Below are 23,106 nucleotides of genomic sequence, written 5' to 3'. Positions count from 1 at the left end.
GAAAATTGTTTAGATATATATTTATAATTAAGTAGGCAAAAATATTACTCTCATGAATATTATTATAATTAGAATATTATTATTCATAACAAACTTTAATGGAAACGATTTGAATGTTCTTGAGCCCACGCTGCCCCCCAAATTGTTGATAAAAAACATAGAAAATTACTAAAACTATTAAAAAAATTCGATATCAATGAATTATAAATAAGTTATTTTTTCAATGTGTAAATCACAAAACCAAATTTGTTTAACTCAGTTACTAAGTTAATTAACAATACATACAATAGAAGTTAATGCACCATTAAATATTGAAAAGAATTCATTAAACTAATGCGTCTGAAAGAAGACCAACTGAAATATATGAGATTCCCCACTTTACAAAAGAAATTTCTCGAAAACAGTTTTTTTACTTAGCACCTAAATTATATAATAAATTACCATTTCAGTCGCAAAATATCCAAATATATTCTTCTTTTAAGCGCGCTTTATTTCAATTTGTGATGAACATTGACGATTTAGATCTCTATTTTTCACTTTAAAGGGAGCATTTGATTTTTTATACCAGTCTTGTGCCAATCCAAATGAAATTCTTATGTTACCTTTGTTATTTTTTATATAGTTTCATGCATTCTTTCTTAATTTCTATTTTAATCTTATTGTATTACCTTTCTCTGTCGCCTGGACAGGATTTTCCTCTTGATTCCTTGTATTTATTGTTTGCTTGTTTGTTAAAAAAATGATAGAAACCGTTAATAGAAAATTGCTACATATCAAACATAAAATTGATATGCAGCTCTTTTTTAATGACCGTTTGCTCAGAATTTCGTAAAAATATAATTTGTTAGCGCTCTGTTATGCTATATTACTAAAAGCAGTTTAAAAAAAAGGGTATTTTACTTGAATCGTACATAAATAAGTAGTAAGAATGTATAATTTAAAACTAACACTTACTTGATAGTTTCCTGTTATTTGGTGGAAATTTTAATTGAGTATAAGTTAAGAGTCTCGAGGAGTCTGAGTCGTACACTTTAATTTTCGACTATACAAGAAACTCCGAGAGAAAAAAAAGTATGCCTTGCCACATGATTTTACGGCAATAATTTGTTTTCATAAACTGTTATCTTGTTACGTTACATTTTTTGAAAAACCATTAGTCTAATTTAGGACACTTAAGTATATTTGTCAATTCATATCTGTTTACCTGTTTCTATATAGATAATTTGTATTTTTGTTATGTTTCATAGAATAAAATATCTTGTTACATAATTATGGTCAAGCAGTGGATTTTTTCCTAATAGAACATCGAAGTCGAGCATAACTGGCTGAGGTCAGCAAATGGGTGGGTGACCTCTTTGAACAGCCTGCGTAGGGACCGAAGTTGCGTGGTATCGGTGCTCCTTAAACTTTTTTACCGTAAAGTGCTCGACTTCATGCACAGGTCCTCGCGCTACCAAGGCAGAAAAGCCATCCCCTCTGCAGAGGATTAAAATTTTGATGTCATGTCTTCGGATTACCCTCAGGGATGTTTCCCAAACTGTTGCCAACAGCCCATTGTGCAGCTCTAGTGCGACGTAAATGAAGTGCCTACGTATCGGAGATTACGGGTTATGTAAATTGTATTGATTTTGTATCAAGATGTTATACCAATGAAAGTAATGTTATATGAAGAATGACTACTTTTAAAAAATTTAATTTTGTTAATAAGAGAATGAGATCTTTTTGGAAAACATTTATTTACATCAAGAGTAACACCAGTAGAATAAACACATGAATATGATATAACAAAAACTGAGGATGACAGAATTAATATAATTCGCCAACAACTTGTTCAACACCGTAGAATTAATATAATTCTTAAATTTTTCCACTGCTCAAAACTGTGCATTTTTTTACAACCCATTTACGAGAAAGATATCTGAAGCATCAATCGGAATGTTATGAATTAAATAATATATAAATTTTTGTGTGGTTATTTTGCTCTGGTAGCGCCAATGCAAATGCTATTAGCAAAAAATCTTAAAAAAATATCAATTTCAACTAGATTTGTTTGGAAAAAAAATTGAATGATTTCTCTGCAGAACTATAGTTTAGTAAATAAATTCTCACATTAAAAAAATAAATGATGTGTGTAAATGAGCATGAATTTTTTTTATTGAAAACAACAACCATTTAGTCTAAAGCAGAAAACAACACGATAAAGAAATGAATATACTAAAGTTTCGGTTTCTTGTTTAACGTTTTTTAAACGTATCTTTAAATTTGGACTTACAAAACATGTAAGTTATGTCAAAATATCGAATATTAAGCGATCTTAAATCACCCTACATAGCTGGAATTCTAATTATAGGCCTACATTCTATTCGAAAAAAAAATTCAACACTGCCCTTAATCTACAGATCGTATTTGTTGGGTATCATCCCATTTATTTATTATTTTTTGTGTGAAAAATTCTAATAATTCAGTTAACTAAACCATCAGTTAATTAAACCTTTCCCAACGCTTAAAATGTATTGTTACTTAATATTTTGCACCCAACCTAAGATTACCACCAAATATCTTTAAACTTGCTTCCTATTTTCCTTTTTTATTATCTCGTTCAAGTTTGTTCCTATGTACCACTCTGCAAGTGTTTATATCTTTACTTTTTACCGTCATTTTGTGTTGTATTTAGACACAGAGGAAAATTCTCGCTTACAGAACGGGAACTATAATATAACCATTTCTGTACTTTGATTTGAGCTTTTTTCGTGTTGTTCTTTGCTTTAGTCTACGTAGCAAAAAGTATGCCCTAAATAGTATTTTTAGAAAACTCTTTTACCTTTAAAAAATGTCCAAGTTACAGCTAAAGAAGAAAAGCTTTATATAAAAGCAACCAGCAGTGTTTTTTTTTTTTTTTTTTTTTTTTGTCTGATGGAGTAATAAAACTTGATGACGTATTTAAAGAAAAGAATAAAGCTCAATTATCGAGTGACACTTCGGGTATCTTTCTCGTTTGTTTCAGAAATAGACCCAGTTTTTTTTCGTTCAGGCGTGCAAATTTTCCATTGAAATCTTAACAAAAAAGAAAAGAAAATTAACTGATAAAATGAAAAAGTTCGATGAGCTGAAGAGATCTTTGTGAAAGTAGGACTTCGTATTGACAATAAAAGTGCGATATCCAGTACTTTAAGTAATTTATATATGTAGACAGAAATGTTTTTCATGAAGTGCAAATGTATAGAAACTTTATTATGACACGGATAGAAAATTTTGGCACACACCAAATTTCTTAAGGATTTGAAAGGGCTCTGTTACATAAAATGATAGCTTAAATGAAGAAGATGCCTTTTTTTCGCTTACAGAATCTGTACAGATGTCATTAAACTCTTGATTATAAATGATATATTCATAATAACTCTTAACTGTCTCCTTTAAATCAAAAGATATATTTGATCGCCTCGTAAGAACAACTCCTTGAGAAAGTTCCATTCTACTCAAGGCACTCCAAATTCAATAGTTGTACGATTAGATTTACAAATAAATTATCACAAAAGTGGGAACGCTCCTTCAGGTGGACCACATCAAGACTTTGATAGCACGAAATGTGATAAATATCATACACTATTATATCAATATCAAACAATGTTTTTGTGTCATGATATCCATCAGATATTGTTTTCTTTTGCAAGGATAGAGAAATGTTGTACAGCGATAGGCGTACCGTAATCGTCGTTTTTTGAAAGACCCTTTCTTTCACGTGCTCTGCCTTTTTCTGGAGATGGCCATTAAAAGAAGTAGGTCACAAATCAATCCGTTTTAGGGTTAAAAGGACGGTGGAAGTTGTTCTTAAAACCAGATTTAATATCACATTATCACCGCATTGGTTTGGTAGTGTTCGGAGGATTATTCCATTTCTCCTTGTTTATTGAATCTGTTCTATTTCCATCCTCGTGGGAGGAGACATGCTGAGAACAGAATGAATCACCTCCTCCTGTCAATAATCAAACAAATAATCATAATCATAATAAAAAAAGAATCATAAAAAAAGTCATTACATTCATCTATTGCAAAGTGATTCATTTTGTAAATATCAGGACCAGTGCTTTTCTTTTTAAATGGTATCTAGGCACTAGTTTCTTCAATGAAACATATTAAGTTTGTGAAAGAAAGACATTCTGTTTGCATTTTTTTTTCATGTACAAAGTTAACATAACCTTAAATGCATATTTTTATTTAACATTTTTTTTCTTTTTAAATCTACAATAAAATAAAGAGTTTGTGTGTATGTGTGTCTCTTATAACCCCAGAGCTGCTTGTTCTATCATCTTAAAATTTGAACAATGGCTTTGAAAAGTAAATTTAGCCTCTGATCCTAAAATTCATTCGAAATTTTCACTTTCGGCAGAGCCGTATGAATTTTTTTATTGACTTAAAACTCGTAATCAATAGAAAAGAGACTGTTGCAGACGATTTTCTTTCTTTCAAATATTTTAAAGATTGCGCCATTGATATTTGATAGCTTATATTTATCATTAAAAGAAGAGTTTTTTATACGCTTCTTAATATCTAACTATTTTTTCATTCGCTCTGTCAGATGAACTCAAATAATCAGCATGAAAAGGATAGTATTAGCAGATTAGTATTTCGAAAGTTATTTGAAACCACTTGTTTATTTCGTTTATAGTTACGCTTTTAAAACGTGACTTTTTATGACTAAATACTTTATAAGTAATTGAAACAAAAAAAAAGTTATGCATTGAAAAGCAAAATTAATGGAGAAATATTATGAAATAGAATTTGTATGGGAGAATCAACTGATTGTGGTAAAATTTTACTACCATAAGTTAGTCTCGGGCAACAGCATCATGTTAAATGATTCTTAATATGGTAATCTTAATTTTGATGGGATGAACTACTATGGGATAAAAGTATGGAAAAAACTACCAGAATATTGTAAAATGTACAGTGTTTCTGGTTCTATGAAAACACAAACAAGCTCGGTAATTTATTACCGAAGAGCTTCGGTAATGACTTTCGTAAAATTACCAATAAGTTATGGTTTTATAATATGTGGTAATATTTGGTAATTTTATCAGGAGTTCTTGGAGCGTGATGGAAAAATCCTTTATTCAGTTAAATTTACTTTTCATTTTTGTATTTTTTACTAAATGTGTGATAATAAAAACTACAATTTGAAAAATCAGAATTTCCAGTGAACCCCTACCATATGAGCAAAAAACTATCTAAGTGAGTAGTTTAAGGCTTAAATATCATAAATTTTGGTTTTTAATACCAAAATTATGCTGTTTTTTTAATTATAAATTTTAGTACTATGTAGTAAGGGTATTTTACCAGAATTTTTTTCTCCATTTACTAAAAATATGCCTTGAATAATACAATAGCGTAAAGCAAACGGAAAGGACAAAATGCAATAAAAAATTTAAGAATTGGAATTATTTTAACTTTATTAATTGTGTCGGTATATGCCTTTCATTTTTGTGCAGGATTTTAGAGTGTTGTTCAATACTGAAACATGGATTGCTTACTATTCTCCATCCCGTACAAAGAAGAGGAAATCAGCTATCATTTTGCATAAAATTAAAAACTTTAGTGAACTGATATGATTTTTATTTGAAGCCAAACTGTAATTAGATCCAGAAATTCTCAATTTTTACAGTTTAATTTCGAACAGAAGTTGCAACCTTGAAGAATTGGTAAGACATACATAATGTGAATAAGAATTGGTATACCCATAAATGTCTAGAAATACCATGAGCCGCTAAGATTGTTTTGTTATGTTCATTAAAAATAATAAATAATATAGTTGTGACATACATTGATTAAAAACAAAAGCATGTGCCAATTAAAATAAATAATTGCATATTTGCTTTCTTTTCGAAAGTTATGACTTATATTTGTAATAATATTGATAATTATAGAGAACATATTAAAGCTGAAAAATACTTAATGAGCTGTGTATAATATATATATATATTAATGTTTCGACGAAGCAATTTACAAACAGTCATAAAAAATATATATTTTACAACCCAATCTCACCTTGTTTATAAGAAGTAGACATGTAAATAGGCCTCGTAGGACCCCTTTTAATGGTTGCGAAAAGACCATCAGATCCCTGAAATAGATGTATGCCTGTATAGAACTTCAATAATTCGGTTTTATAAGCGACATTTAGGATAGATATGAAGTTATAGTTCCAGACCAATAAACAATTTACTCAAAAAAATTAATTTATTCAATCTTAAGAAAGGCTTCATTCTATTCGTATAGAAAAAAAAACTACAAAATTATGTTCATTTTACTCAGAATGTCCAAAAAGTATGAAAGTGGTAAAATATATAAATAGAAAAATACATCTAATTTTAAGTCTAAAATAAATATGAGTGAAATAGTTTCAAAACAAACATTTGATGCCACTGAACCCCACTCCACCACCTGAAGTCGATACTCAGGCAAAGAGAATCGAGTATCATTTGCTCAAAATGCTAAATACTAAAATATTTTTCTAAAATTTGAATTCATATAATGTGCACTTCTTTTATATTTTACGAATACATCATCATCTGAGCAATCAGAATGCTAAAACCTATAAGTCAAATCCGGTACTTTTTTGTACTTCGGTGCATAAAAAAATGGAGCTTCTTATTGAAAAGTTTGAATTAATCTCTCTCCAGCAATCCTAAAAACGAGGTTGGGGGTTTGAGTCTATCATGCATCTTTTAAAAATATTTCCCATTTGTACTTTTAGAATTTTGAACCGATCCGTATTTGATGGTTTCCATATTTTTTGAACACCGTGAACAATTAAAGAATGTTTTCAACAAGGCTTGTGATGTGTTTCATCTTCATTCAACTTATCTTCCGACTTATTTCAAAGGAATAATAACTAGTATCTTTGTTAATTTTTAAACCACGCGGAAGGAATCGTATCAAATACACAGTAAAAATAGTCATCACTTTTTATATATTTTTTTTACATTTAGTTTGTTTTTACTATCTCAAAATAACAAACTTTGTAAACGACAAAGTCATTACTTTTTATATTTTTTTTTACATTTAGTTTGTTTTTACTATCTCAAAATAACAAACTTTGTAAACGACTTAAAATATTATAAGCTATATATTATCTAAAATATGAATATTTCATGTTTAAAATGCTAATTTCTTAATAATTATTAAAAACATTGACAGCAGAGTAAAAATTAGTTATCAGACTTTGTTATTGATTATTAAAGGTTATACTAGCAAAGAATCATAAAATCAATTGCAAGGGTTGCTTAAAGAAAAGTTTGTTGTTCTTATTTTATAGCAGCAATAGGATTTTGAATGACTTGAACTTAATTTTTTTTGAAATTAATAAGATATAAATATTTACCTGTCTCGTGGAAGTATCATTACAAGTATAAGGCTCAGCATAGTCCGTTTTACCTGCAAATATTAGAATAGATGAAACAATAATAACATATAAACTAAAAATATATAAGACTATTTGAAAATAATTTAAAATAATTGCATTTTGTCAAGAACTTTTCAAAACTGTGCTTTTTATATGCAGAATAAAATGTAATGAGTATATAGTTAAATGAACTATGTACAATCATTAATATTTGTTTATATTTAAGATTAGTATTGAAGGAGACGAAAAAAATAGCCACAACCAATATTTCTCTCCAAATAAAAAAAGACGCATTTTACATCCTACGTTTATTTTTTCTTAGAAATATTTTTTTTAAAATGTGTTTCATTTATGTCCTGATTTAAAAAACTAATGAAATAATTGTTTCGTATACATTTTAATGAGGTGAATATTTATCAAAAGCTGAAAATAGAAAAGGCAGATGTTACATAATAGAAGAAGAGGAGACATTGATTATTTTTAAATCTAAGAAAGTATCTAAAATAAACTTGAGGGAAATGAATTAGATTTCTAAAAGTTTTATTTTTGGTGTAAAAGCTTTCTTCTATATTAAAATAGAAGTGAAACAAACCAGCTTCGCAATTCTTTAAATTCTAAGCTCCCACCGCAATTGATCCGATTAAGATGGTTATTGCTCTCTTCCTCTTAGAGTTTATTAAATTTTGTCTTGTTCTTTCTTGTGTTTTAAATAAAGTTTAAGTGGATGATTTAGAAGACGTAACTTTTAGAATGATTTTTATGAAGAGTTTAGGTTTGACAATTAATTGCATTTGCAATGCGTTACACTTTAATTTTGAAAATGTTTAAAGGAAGCAAAATTAAAACTACCTCTTGAATTTTGTTCTTGTTCGGAATTGACATAAAATATTTAAATAAAATTACTGTACTAGTACAAAGAATTTTAACTGAAATACTTTGAATGAGAGAGGGAGAGAGAATTTAAACAAACTTAAATTTTGAAAAGAACATTCAGTTTTTGTCATAGAAATAAACTGGCAAAACAATATTTAAAATACAATGAAAAGGTTTTATATTGCTAAAAATAAGAACTCAAATTTTAATTTTATGGTTTTGTAAAATTTAATAAATCAGAAAAAATTCTATTTATTTTATTCAAATAACGCGTTTTTTCAACTAAAATTTTAAATTGTCAACTAGAATTTTTAAAATTTTTAAGCAATCAGGATACATAACACTTCAAAATTTTTTCGACTTCTATTAAATAAAATAAAAAATATAATTTATCTTCAGTGAAAAAATTGGGTAAATAATTTTAATATTTGTGCCCAAAATTACCTTGTATGACTCCTTATTTTTCCAATTTTGTAGTTATTTATTATTTTGAAGTTAGAAAAATAATATTAAAATCGGAACACTACACACAATTGGTCAAACCCAAAGGATGCATTAAATTGTAAAGCATGCGGAAATAGATTAAAATGAAAACTATCAAAATATTTTTGAAACAATTGCGTTTTCTTTCGTTGTATTTAACTTTATCTTTTATTTAGTATTTTGTAAGAGTATTTTCAGTCTTTTCTTTTGTATTTTCAGTCTTGTTGCTGAAATCATACTCTAGAATTATATTCTATAGAATATTCATTCAAAAGTGTATTTGCCTCTCAGTAAACTGATCGGTAAGACACAGTAAACGGCAGATCACCGAAGTCAAGCTTTACTGGCTGCCGTCAGTGAATGGCTGCCGATCTGCCTACGAAGGAACCGAGGGAACGCGGTATCGTTCTCGATAAAATGCTCAACTTCGCATGAGGGATGTCGGGCTGTCAAAACGGACGCAGCCATTCCGTCAACAGAGGATCAATTTTTTTGTCGTCACCGCTTCATTCTCAGGGATGTTACCCAGACCGTCGCCAATAGCTCATTGTGCAGCTCTAGTGATATGTAAATGCGTTACTACTACTAAACTTTATTTAAAAGGTTTCATTGTGTTCTCCATCAAATTTTAAGATCTACTAAAGTAAATTATATTTCCGTGATATAATCAGAAACGCAGTCAATTAAAGAAGTCAAACATCGACAAATTTGAAATCACCACCTCAAACGGGAATAATCAGAGTTTACTATCGCCTGAACATTTTCATCTACCGTCTGAATTAGGAAAAAGTAATAGTAATCAGTTTTGGTCTGGAGTTCAATCTGCACAGCATCCTAAAAATGTACAATAGTTGTTGTTGCTCATCCCCTTAATCTGACATGTGTCAGATAAGCTCCAGGACACCTCTGACAGCAAGAAAATCGGCACTAAAAAGGGTATCTGATGTAAGATCCACCTTAGAAAGTCCAAGGCACACTAGAATAGGTTCCGGCGAAAATGGTTGAACACAGCATTTTTTGCAAGTAGGGAAGATCTTCCTGCCCGTCCTCAAAAGTAAGGCACTTAAGATGGCCACTTGCAAATTGGGCCAAAGCAGTCTGGGTTATCCGGTCGCATTTTATGTCCAGCAAGGTACCAGGGCATGTGCTATGATACCAGTGGTGTGATACCAGTATGGTATCAGTGGTGTGCTATGATTCCAGTGGTGGGATACCAGTGCGCATACTAGTGGTATGAGTTACAATAAATAAAGCTTGGATCTTTTAATGAAACAGAGTTCCCAATAAGAAAGTGAAGAGCCAGTGATTGTTTTGCCTTCACTTCCTTTTTTTCAACTTTATACAATTGTATTATTATCATACCTACCAGGACAGGAGTAATGAGAAAATTTTGCCGTCTTGGGTGGTAACTGCTTAGATATATCGTTCATCATAAGTGAATCTGTACAAGGTTTTCGGTTGTCGCATTCTGTAAAAGAAAACAAAAGATTTTCTTAAAAATAATAAGAAACTTTTTTCTAATCTAATATACGAATGTTTTAAATATTTCTGCAAGATCAAGTAATATATAAAACCATATTAGTAAAACTAATTTGATATTATGGAAAAATTGATTTATACTTTTTTCAAAATGAGTTGAATATGTAAGTGTAACGATACTCAAATAAATATAATATTGTTTACGAAAAAATTAGCAAAATTCATTCAATGGAATTCACATTTTTTATGTCACCTGCAACTTTGTACAACTTTGTAATTACTTATGCAACTAAATATCTTATTAAAATTTTTAACTAAGAGATATAACATCTATACACTGTGTTCAATAAAATCTAAATTCTTTCATCAAATTAAAGATTTTTTAAATTATTTTTATAAGTACTATACATTTATTTTTTAATATTATATGTTTTTTTGATCACGGTGAAATCAATTTATAAAGGAGTTAGATTATCGTTATTTAATCAAAGATATAACGCTTACCAATAAATTAATAAAATGGCTAATAAATACAAAAAACGTAGCTTTCTTTCAGAAGTAAAGGAGTGCTTATTTTTTTTCCCGATTAAATTCAATCATTTCACAGGAAGAAGACAATTAACTATTAGAAAATCAACACTTCAGAAAATTCGATTGGGACTCATTGTATTAAAAGAACATATGTGGAATTTTTAATTTCATTAATACACCAAAAGAATATCATTATAGTGAGAACATTATATCACCTTCAAGTAATCTTCGAAGTCGGAAACATTAAAAGAATGGATAGATGCAGCTTTTAATTTCCAGGATTGATCTCATAACTCCAAAAATATTTCATGCATATTACGTACTCAATGAATATATTTCGAAGGAAGCTAATACCGCCTGCTGTTATAGATTAGAAAAAAGAGAAAAAAACGTATTTCACTTGAGGGTTGCACTGATCCAGTTTTTTCAATAGCAAGGCAGTATACTTGGATGCAAATATTTCAGTAAAAGCGTTTAATGTCCAAGTTTAATTTTTTATTAATTTTTATATCATTTCGATATTGAGGTTTTCTTAATGACTTTGATTCTTAAACCTCGTTCATTTTTATTCAATTCTTTTGATTTCAGAATTAGGTGATATGAATGCTTCCCCATACTTTTCAGACAAGTCTTTTGCAGACTCACTCTCTTTTTAAAACTAAAAAATTCACTAAAGGAAGAAGGGTTATGAAGTCATTTACATGTTGAGTGCCACGTCAAATCACAGTTGACAGTTACTAAACTTTCCATTTAGGACCCGTTAGTCGACGGTGACTGATAGTGCAAAAATATGACATAAAACTAAAAAAAATTACTCTGTCTTAATTAATTACTGAAATTTACTTAATTTTCACTTATTACAAATCAAATTTTTAATAATTTCTATCCGTTACTAGTGTATTTCACATTGCTATGTCACAATACGAACGCTTTAAGCAGTGTGGGTAGCTTGATGGTCATTTTCATAAAAATACACGTAAAGAAAGATTAGAGTTGAAGAGAGCCTAACCAAAGAAGGACTCTCTCCTACAGAATTATATTTCGGCCTGTGTGAGGGGTGACTTTGAAACATATCTTTAATGCACACTATTTTCAGGAGTTATCAGATCATCCCTGTAAATGAATAGACGCAACACGTAAAGCTTATGGAGGGTTACCATGATGAGCTCGGCGATCTTGTGAGTGCTTTCTGAAACAGATCACAATGGCGAACAGAAGAACCAGCATAACGAGTGAGCTGACGACTGCGGGAACGACCAGAGCTACATTTTTGTAGAAGGGCATGTCCGTTTCTCTTTTCCCAAAAGCAGGAGAAGATGTTGGCGCTGAGAAGAAGAATACATTTGATAAGTTTTCTTTATTGAAATTTAAAAATAGAACAACACATTTCTTTTACTAAACAAATGTTATCTACACAGAGCTTATGGTATCACGAGTCCGTCAGTTTTCGTGAGAATACAATTTTGAGTTCACGCTGCAACAGTTTGTATTACAGAAATGAGTCAAGGTATTGAATCTCATGCAACAAGAGTTACTTGAATAAATGAGAAGAAGAATATAGTTAAATAAACAATTTTGGGGAAAGGGATACATAAAATATTGCAGTTCAACAGTAATGAATAAATAACAAAAAAAAATCTATATTCACATCGTTTTTCTTTTTATTGGTAATTTTAAAATAAGTTTAGATGTTCAGATGTTGCTGTTAAAAATTAATCCAAAGCCTTCTAAAATAGTTTAAGCTGATTTATTTAATGAGATATTTAAACGTTATTTCGATTAATTATACAATTGAACTCACTTAATTTATTTTTTTTATTGAATTTTGCAATAAAGAAGGAAAAGAAAGAGAGTAAAGTGTCAAATGGAGGTAAATATTATAGTTTTTAGAATTTTTATAATCCTTTTTTAATTAATGAACAGTTTAGTTAGAAGCTCAAAATACTTATAAACACGTGCTTTTAAATTTTTTTCATTTTATTTAACAATTCAAGCAGAGAGAAAAGAATGAAACAAAGTAAATTTATAATTTATTTATAATAATTTACTCATAGATTTCTAATTTCTTCAAAAGAAACATAGATTTGAATTTAAATTGCACCTTGAACTGTATATATTTGCGAAAATAAACTTTTTAGTATCATTACTTGTAATTACGTCAACTTCGAAGAGAAATAAAAAATACAAACTCGATTTAAAAAAAAAAAAGGATTCTTGTTCATGATAGCATAATTAAATTCATACGATTTTTCTTTAAGTTTTATATCGAGAAAATTGTTATGAATTGAAAAACTTAATAAAAGGATTCATACTTTACCTAATGCTGATGAAGGAAGTGTCCTGATTGCGTATTCCCCCTGCGTAAGACCAGCGTCACTGTGAGCAATCACCATCACATCGTAGTCACGATCCGGCGCCAAATGACGCAATAGGTAAGTCTCTCTGGGCATCTCTAATTTTTCTGTGGAAAGTATCCACTGGCTTTGGTATTTGGGACGATACTGGACCATGAAGTGCTTGATGGGACACCCGCTGATCTTCCACGCAGACATGATGAGTGTGACAGAGGTCGCATTCGGTACTATGAAAGCTGATTCATGTGGAGACATCGGGGCTGAAATAAGATAAGTCGATTCATCAATTAAGATCTACCACAAGTATCAACTCACCAAAAAAATTTAGCTGAATAACGTGGGATTAGCAAAAAATTATTCATTTTAAAAAACATAATTCTGACATACCAGCTGAAAACTTTTTCGTGCATTTTTATTTGTTAAATGTTTTTTTCATGGCAGGCACTGAAATCATCTTCCTTCGCCAAGGATGGTGCCGGAAATGCTGCTCATTTTGCCTGGTAAGTACCTTGCAACTAGAGTCACTGAGACTAGCAACATTACTCAAGTCACACTGCAACAGACTCATTAGGTAGGCCACATTCACTCATCACACACAACAGAGGACAACACAGAGAAAGAAACATCCATGCCCTGAGCGGGATTCGAACCCGCAGCTATTGGCTTCGTATTCAGGCAAGCTAACCACTCTCCCATCAGGCCGCCAACTTTTCCGTATCGTACTTTTTCGAGTATCTTAGCGCACAAAACGGTAGCAACTACATTTACAGCAAAGTGGTGTTAAGTTTACTGTTCCACAACACTAAGAATGTTCTTTTGCAATACATGGTTGGCAAACACCACCATTTTTAGCATTTTGTAGCACTAACATTTATAATTGCAATAAAATAAGGTACACATAAGAATCAGTAAAGTTATTTATACAATACAAACTAAGAATCATCAGTTTATGATGCATGTGCACAATAATTCTTAAATTAAAATTGGTTTGCATAGAAATATACGCGTAACGTAGAGAGACTAAACAGATGAAGCCAGGAGAACAGAAAGGAACCAAATAGAAATTTTGCATGATAAAATTTTTTCATACAGTTCACAGATTAATATTACTATCCTTATGACACAGCTAAAAGCCTTCATACATATTTTAAAAGGACAATTTTGTTTTGGTTGATGTATACAGCGTCTAAGACTTCCACTAACTCGAAGCCAAATCATTGACTGTGAAGAATTTGCTGGCGATTTTCAAAGCTCACTAATATCCGTGTTTTTGGAAGTGAAAATAATTCTCGTTTGCTGTAAGCTCATTACATTTGATGCGTTTAGATTTAAACTTTTACCTTCTTACCTTTCTTTTAATTTTTTTTAGAATTAACACCTTTAATACTATATATAAAAGTTAAATTTAATGTTAATCTGAAATAAAATATTTCTTCACAATTTTTTTAAAAGTTAGTTAGCATCATCGGAGGGATATTAAACAACAGTTTTCGCAGTGCAGCTATTAAATTTATAATTCAGTGATCGTCACCAATAAAATTATTGGAAAATAAAATCACTTTTAAAAATCAGGTATCAAGAACGAAATCATTTCAATATCAAAACATGCCATTATTTTATAAAATAACTTGATGAATGCGCGTTCTACGTACGGGGTGAATAAAGAAAAAGAAAAGAAAAGTATCAATAAATCAGTACTGAACAGGAGTACTAAATCACGCGCAAGATTGAAAGGCATATAGTGACACAATTAATACAGTTAAAATAGTTAATTCACTTATTTATTAATTCATTTATTTATTAGTATTTGGTGGTTTCACACATTTTAATTAAACACAATGCGTTTCATGTAGTTCATCTTATCAGAATAATAATTAACTGTAATCAATACCACTTGGCATGATGCAGTTTTTTGCTGTCAACTCATTTTAGTCAAAATTCATCTCTATCAAGCAATTTTTTCAGGTACTTATCTATTTCGAGGGGCTGCAAGATACCTATTTCCACAGTATTTCCATTAAAATTGATGAGTTTTTGTGCAGTTACAAAAATTATCAAACATATAAAAAAAGCTATGAACCCATATTAATATATTTCGTACCCAATTCATATCCTTCAATATTTGAGTTTTGTGTGAAATACATTTATCAGTAGCAGCAAATTAAAGCCCGAAAATTAAAAAACAAATAGAATTCTTACGATGAGGAGTTAAGAGCATATAGCCATTTATCTGATCTTCGATATACTATTTAGAATATTCCTAAATAGTGATGAAAAAAATTCTTTTTTTTTAATTCTAATTCATTAAAGTTAATACGCTGTATATGCTACCAATGAAAAAATATTTTCTAAAACTACGAAAAATTCGCAGTAGAAATCCTTATTAAAGCTGCATCAATTACCATAATAGCAGTAGCAATTATTACCAAAAGTAATTAAGCTTCATCTGCATATTGTGATTTTCTACGGTTTTCCTAAACAAATAAGTACATTTTCAGCATTAAATTTGCTTTTTAGTCGTAGCTTAATTTTTATTTAAATTAATGCATATTACTAATATTAATTAATAATCATCTGCATTAATAATGGAATGGGAATTTTTTATTGTTCCTTTAAGAAAATAAGTACTCTTTTTCAACTAACTAGACTTTTCAAAACAGAGTTTATTTATTTTTATTTCAATTTATTTATTTTATTTCAATTTATTTATTTTATTTAAATTTATTTATTTTATTTCATTATACCAATATTAATTAAGCATTGGCGTCAATAGTTATATGACGATTTTCCGTGCTTCCTTTAAGTAATTGAGTATCGCTTCCTCATTAATTTTTCCTTTTTTATAAAGTCTATTTTTTATTTCAATACATACATATGATTTAAATAAAATGAGTATAATTGGCTTCAATAATAGTTTGGAGATTTTTTATATTTCTCCTAAACAAATTGATAAATTTTTATTATTAGTTTTGCTTTTAATTTTCCGAATACAATTTTTGATTAAATTTTGTTTATTATGAGTTAATAAGCTTGATTGAAACACATTTTCAAAGTTTAATTATGAACAAAATAAACATGTAACTTCAGACAACTTAATTCTATTATATAGTGACGTAGCTCATCTTAGCTATCACATTCAAATTAATCATTTAGTTTACTTGATAAAACGAAAAAAAAAATAAAGAAAGAACGTGTGATAAACTGACCTAATGTATCTGTATGCTGGCAAAAATCGCTAATGTTATCTTTGAAATATTTGAAAAAAAAAATCGCTTTTGAATTAATTTAAATCAATTTCCAACGCTTGATTAATGAGAAAATTTAATTTTTCAAACTGCTCTACCATACAGACTAATTTGAAATTTTGAAATAATTTTACTTTCGGGGACTGAATTTTCCAATTTGAACCCAATTTGAATCCAATTGAATTTCATAGCTCTAACGATTCTGGAGTAATAAAAAGGACACACACACACAAATTCTTCATTATATTATTCCATGTTACAGCCTGTTTGTAAAATCAAATTTGTGTTGTGCACATACTTAGTGTGCTAACGGTTCTGAAGTAACAAGAGCTCTAAAGGTTCTGGAGTAATAAGAAGAGCACACAAATTGTTCATTTTATCATTATAGTCTATAGCCTATTTGTAAAATCAAATTTGTGCAGTACACATATTTAATATACTAACGGTTCAGAAGTAATAAGAACATAATAAGAGCTCTACCGGTTCTGGAGTAATAAGAAGGACACTCAAATTCTTGATTTTATTATTATAGGTTATAGCCTCTTGTAAAAAAAAAAAATGTGCGTAGCATACTGATTTAAATACTATAACACTCCGTTTTTTTTGTCCAAATAATTAGAATATTCTAATTTTTTTTAAGTTTTGAAAGCATACATTAATACAAAATTTTATTTTGTCCCCTACGAGCAAAAAGTTCAAAGATTGCACGATTTATGGAAATTAAAGAGTTAAAAAATATGAAACAAGGAGTGTAAAAGAATCCTGCTTATGAATTGAGTGATGTTATATTCCCTGTCATTGATAATCACGCCTTCAATATTCAATATTCAGTAGTGGTCAGAAAAAATAGTTTAAAATGAACATCACAGCAAAGAAAAAAAAAATAATAAAAAAAAGAAGGAAATTAGAGAGTTCAAAACTTTCATAAATTGTCAAACCTTGTTGCATCTTCAGTTTTAAATTTTGCTAATCAAACTAACGTGCTAACATTTTAAAAACTTCGGTAAATTAAAATATATAGCTCATGTTTAATTAAAATGTCAAATTTAAACTCAGCAAATATAAATGCAAACTTATTTATCTTTTAGCGTTTTATTAAACTTAAAATCTCCCTCAGGGCCGTAACTCAAAATGACAAAAGACAGCAACGAGACAAACACGTTGAAATGATTAAAAAGAGATTCAACCTACAGTGGAAGGGGAACAAGCTTGAAGAAGAGTGATAAAAACAGGTATGAATAGGTTGGGTGGGAGAAGTAAGAGTTAAACTAAAACAAACGTCTAAACATAAGAAAGGAATGGGATACTAACAAGATTACTAACTAAATTATTAGAATTTTGCAGAATATGGAATCATTCCAAGGAGTCAAGATAGGTAAATGAAGATCAGTGTTGACTGATTTTAGCCGAAAAAAACTCAAACCTATAATTAGAATTCTCTGAACTTGGATATTTCTTCCGATTTTCGGATAATAAGGTAAAACAATCATATTGGCCGAGAATCTGATGCCTCATTATTCAGCCCCCGTATTGATAAGATTTTAAGTTTCATGTGATATTTTCTTCCTTGTAAATTTAAGATACTTTAAGGAAAATAATACTGATTTTAATAACTGGATTTGTTATCAAATTTATTGCTAGTGTGGGCTTATGTATATTAGACAAACTAAACCTTCCCTTTAACTTTGAATGGAAACAAGAAAGATATGAAAAAATGAAAAACTTCCATCACCCACCATAATTGGAATTATAATAATAAGTTTGAGTTTTCTCTGGCTAGAATGAGTTAACACTGCTCTTCATCTACTAATCTTGACTTCTTGGAATGACTTAAAACTTTGAAAAAATTAAATAATTATGTTAAAAACCTCCCTAGTATCCCACTTTTCTTAATATCAGGAAATTATTATAATTTTATTTTATTTCCTGCACCCTGTGCATCTCCCTAATTTTATTATCTTGTTCATTTTGCTTTTCTTCCCCTATTGATTAAACCTTACTTTGTTCCTCATTGCAACGTGATTGTCTCTTGCTTTATCCTGTCATTTTGTGTCTGAACACTGAGGAAAGTTCTTGCTCTATAAAACCAAAAATACTGTATGTCCTTATACATACGGACAATTAAGGGTCTTTAATTTCTATACATGTCAAGCAAAAAAAGGATCTTACCTGCTCCTTCTGTCCTAGCAAATACTGGAGTGCTTGGTTCCCCCGTTCCTAGGCTGTTGGATGCTGTCATATAAAGTTGGTATCTGGTACCGCACTTTAAATTGTGTATAGTGTACCGTTCTTTTTTACTTCCGAGTTTGTCTACTTTCCACTCTTCCTCATCACTTTTGTAATGAATGTTGTACTCTGAAACAAAGTAAAATTCTAAGATTTCCAACATTATTTAACAGTTACACATCTTAATTCACTTTTGATTTTAATATCTTTTTTAAAACAATTTTATCACTTGTATTGCAATCAGGTGCATTTGCAATTTTTTTAATTTACGATGAATATGATGTAAACATTTCGGCTAAATTTTATTTTATACCATTTTTTTCTATTTTTAAAATCAGCATTTAAAATAAAAAGTATAACAGTATAAAATAAATTTCACATTCAGAGTTCTACTTATAAAGTCGTCAAGTAATTTATACATAATTTTCCTTTTTTTATCTATATATATATATATCTAAAATTCCACATATTCATAAGATGATGTTCCATGTTAAATGTAATAGGGAGATTTCTTTGTTTTACGTACCATCCCGTAAGCAAGTTTTGAAGTAAGTGAGTATGCTAGCTTTTTTTTTCGATCCAGTGAATAAACACATTTTGTTTAAAGCTACAATAATGCTTTTGAGGGTGTTACCTTTTACAGCTGTTGAAAGATATCGGAAAAATAGTCTGATGAAGTACACTGGCAATAAAATTGCTAAAAAGAAGGGAAAATTTTGGGAAATTGGTAAGTATTGGGTAAGTATTCTAAATGTGCAGTCTTTACCGAATATCTATGATGATTTTGTAAATTATTTTTATTGTTAAGGAGACCAAAAAATTTTATATTCGAAGAAACACCCAACGAAACATATTTCAAATTCAAAAGTTGGAACTTTTTTCTCAAAGTTGTAATTTTATAGTTATGAATTATGTTACGTTGACTTCAAACAGCCAAACATACAAATTAACAGACAGAGTAAATGTAACATTACCAATACTTTGTAACAATGGATCTGTTTTACGTTTAAAAGCTCTAAAAGCTCAAATAATAGTGTTTGGATGTAAAATAAATTAGTTAGCAAGAGAACACAAAATACAACATCATCTCGATGAACGGCTCAAACGTTGAGTTAAATTGCCGTTGATTTGTGTGCACTGCTTTGGATTGCAGAATAAATGTTGAAGAATCATTCTCCAAAATTTCCCTTTATTAATTTTGCTGATTTATTATAATTTAAGACGTTTGTTTATGAGGTTTTCGCAAACTTCATATTTCATATTATACGAATCGATTTCCTATCAAAATTGAAATACCTGCTGAAAAAATAAAGTTTGAGGACAATATAAATCACTCAAGAAAAAAAGCGATTTCAGTTAGTTCGACTGCATACAAACTGCGTTCTACATCGAATTCGAAATATCACTTCTGCCCTCCAGATTGTGCAATTGGTGTAATAAAACTAATGTCTTCATTTCCATTTTTTATAGCTTGAGGAGGGAGGAGGGAACATTTCAAAAGCAGCAGAGTCAACGACGACCCTTTTTTAAACTTTAAAAATGAAACTCAAGTTGATATATACTTTATAAAAATAATAAAATTAATATGAGAAAAAATTTACGATGATAATATTAGATTGAACACAATGTTTAGAGTCCTCTATTTCTGTTTTAATATTTACTGCAATATAAATATTTAATGCCTTGATAAAATTCAGCTTTTATTTTAATTATTATTTAACGGTTCTAAATTATTGTATTGGGTGCGATGGAAAATGGGAAAGATGTTATTAGCATATATTTTAGAAAAAAAAGCGAATTTTTACATTTTATTGCATTTTGAGAACGCATAAAAGTAAAATTATGAATAAAAAGCGGCAATTCTGATATTAAAAAATCAAGGAAAGGATATTCCATTGATTTTTTTTTTTTGGATTTCATGTTAAAATTTTATTAAAGTTGTGAAATTTTTTCCCTTCATGGTCTTCCGTTGAAGTGAAATTAATGACAAAATTAAATGGGAAAATTAAACAAAAATTGATAAGGAAAAGAATACTTGTATTTGGGATGCAGGGAGATTGAATAAAAAACAAAATAGGTGGTCCAGAAATTTGAAAATATTTTGACTTCAATTTATTTAAGAGAATAAGAAGAAACTTCCTAATATTAACAAGAGACGTAGATCAATAACTTTTCAAGAATGCGATCGACGTAAGCTTAAGTTTTAACATAGGGACGAAAGAGAACAAGGAAGACTCATGTTGACATGGAAAATAAATGGTGGGAAATGAGAGGAACTAGGAAGGATGAGCCTGCTTATCCGGAATGATATCTGCTGCAACTGACCGGTAGGGGTGCTGAATTAAGCTGAAAACCTTTTATGCTATTGCAGTGTAAAAAATTCCGGATCAAATTACAACAAAAAGTACTGGCACCTTAAGTATAGCATCTGTAAAATCATTTTAACATAAAATTCATTTTTATCCTAAAATTTTATACCGTAATTTTTATAGTAATATTTGATGCAAAATCTGTAAATCACTGTAATAAAAAAATATTATAAAAAATTTACGATATATCAGATTTTCAGTTTCGTAAAACGTAACGGCAGAAAAAGATTTTTCGGTAAAAAGTGCTGTCCATATAAGTGTCGATAATTTTTTCCGTAATTTGATTTATAATTTTCTACAGTGTAGAGACGAAGAGGGTATATCAATTATATTTTTAGTATGAAAAAGCTAGTTTAGATTTGAATCAATCTTTGAGCAAGATTTAAATTTTTTCTAGATTCATCTGGCAGTGTGATTTAAAATTATCTTATTAAATTAAAATACCTTAAATTAATAAAATAGTTCAGCTGCATGTGCAAAATAAAAAGCGAACACTCTGATTGAAGTGTCAACTACTGTTGATATTTCAAGCTATGAAATCAGTTACAGAAATGCTCTTTCTCTGAATAAACTGTCTCGCTTTCAAAAAAATTTGTATTTTCGATTGGTAGAGCATAAAGTTTTCCGAAAACTGGAAAATTTGGTTACAAACAGCTAAGGTTGAAAGTGGTTAGTGAATGTAATTTTTTTTGCGTATTTCGCCTAATGTCCGGAACTAATAAAGTGAATTAAAATATTTTTACGTCATTTTTATACACTTATTTATCTAAAGAAGAAATATAAAAAAGTATTTTTTTTAATTATTTAATTTTTTTTTTAAAATTTGAATTACTAATGGTCAAAAGATTTTTCAATTAAAATGTATAAACATTTTTACATCAATTTATTCTATGTAATTTTAAATAAAATCAATTCCAAATTTAAAGGGAATCTGCCGAATAATTCCTGAGGATTCTTTGTGCTATTAAAAAAATGTAAAACACGAAAGTAACAGAAATGTTTCAAAACTTTTGACCTCTCTCCTGAGTAACCTATTAAAACTGTATTTTCCAGACTGCGGCAAACCCCTACATAATGCAAAGCTAGGATTCAAGTACTTTTGAAAAAAACTAGTTTATACTGAAAAATTACGTTTCTTTGTCCTATTTCATTATCTTGTCTTACTTCATTATCATTATCGTTCTTAAAGTATCATTTTCGCAAACTATTTATCATATTTAAAGTTATTTTCTTTCCTCATTAAAATTGCATTATAATAAGCGCAAATTAAACCATTAGATGAAAAATGAGTAAGGTGCTCTCTCTATCTTTAGTTTTCTCACAGTACATTATTCAGCAGTCGGCATATGTTTATTGTTACATAATAGTATTCCGCTTAAAATAAAGTTAGTCCATTTCTATCCCTAAATTATTCTCCACACATCTAAGTTCAATAGCAACTTTTGTAGACAAACACACATTTGAACAGCGAAATTCTAAAATCTCTTTATGTTTCTTTTAAAAGGAAACAGTATGAGAAAAAATAAATAATTAGCAAATGAACTTGCTTTTCTTTTTTTTCCTTCTCACTTTTTGCTTTACAAAACTTTTACTTTTTGCTACGTTAAAAGAGAGAATGATACCGTCATTCGGGGCTACTTTGTGCAGCAGGGGCTACTTTGTGCAAATTCGAATTTGGCATTTTTCAAGTGCTGCTATTCAGTATTATGTTCATTTCAAGTTAAAAATGTGTGAAATTTGAAGATAGAAGTCTCTTCTATTACTACAAAAAATTTTTCGAATTTTAAAACAATCTCAGAGTGTGTTTCGTTCATCCAATGTCAACAATTTTCCGAGGACGTCGGATGTCGAAAAATGTGCGTGGAAACTTTAGCTGTGAAATGCAAAGATGTTGATAAAACAACTGTCGCAAGTGCAAAATATTTTATTTATACATTAACAATTATATCATGTTAGCGTTAAAAATTACATATTAATAAGCAATTATATCATGTTAGCGTTAAAAAAAATTTAAAATTAATAACAAATAAACGGAAAATGAAAAAAAAATGCACTGCGGGGCTACTTTGTGCAGAGTTTCATTCGTTTTTTTTTCGACAGAAAAATTGTCAGACGTTATAAAAAAAAAATCTGGAACGAGAAACTAC

General features: G+C 29.4%; 1 protein-coding gene across 2 annotated transcripts in view; it reads right to left on the bottom strand.

Annotated features, from left to right (window-relative positions):
• Window positions 1-3,657: 3,657 nt before the first annotated feature.
• The window catches only part of LOC107449821 (cell adhesion molecule Dscam1), a 356,610-nt gene continuing 337,161 nt past the window's right edge, over window positions 3,658-23,106 (bottom strand). Inside the window, exons 20-26 of one of the 2 annotated variants that reach the window (XM_071177996.1) lie at window positions 18,534-18,719; window positions 13,083-13,379; window positions 11,923-12,090; window positions 10,122-10,223; window positions 7,379-7,431; window positions 6,043-6,118; window positions 3,658-3,973 (exon numbers count right to left, since the gene is read on the bottom strand). In XM_071177996.1, the coding sequence (XP_071034097.1) occupies window positions 3,855-3,973; window positions 6,043-6,118; window positions 7,379-7,431; window positions 10,122-10,223; window positions 11,923-12,090; window positions 13,083-13,379; window positions 18,534-18,719 (1,001 nt within the window). In that variant the 3' untranslated portion in view covers window positions 3,658-3,854. The remainder of the gene's footprint in view (window positions 3,974-6,042; window positions 6,119-7,378; window positions 7,432-10,121; window positions 10,224-11,922; window positions 12,091-13,082; window positions 13,380-18,533; window positions 18,720-23,106) is intronic. The other variant, XM_071177997.1, reaches the window with a different exon arrangement.

This window comes from Parasteatoda tepidariorum, chromosome 1, assembly GCF_043381705.1.
Source record: "Parasteatoda tepidariorum isolate YZ-2023 chromosome 1, CAS_Ptep_4.0, whole genome shotgun sequence".
NCBI lineage: Eukaryota > Metazoa > Arthropoda > Arachnida > Araneae > Theridiidae > Parasteatoda > Parasteatoda tepidariorum.
The sequence above is the reverse complement of the archived record's forward strand: the minus strand, read 5'-3'. Positions and strand labels throughout refer to the sequence as shown.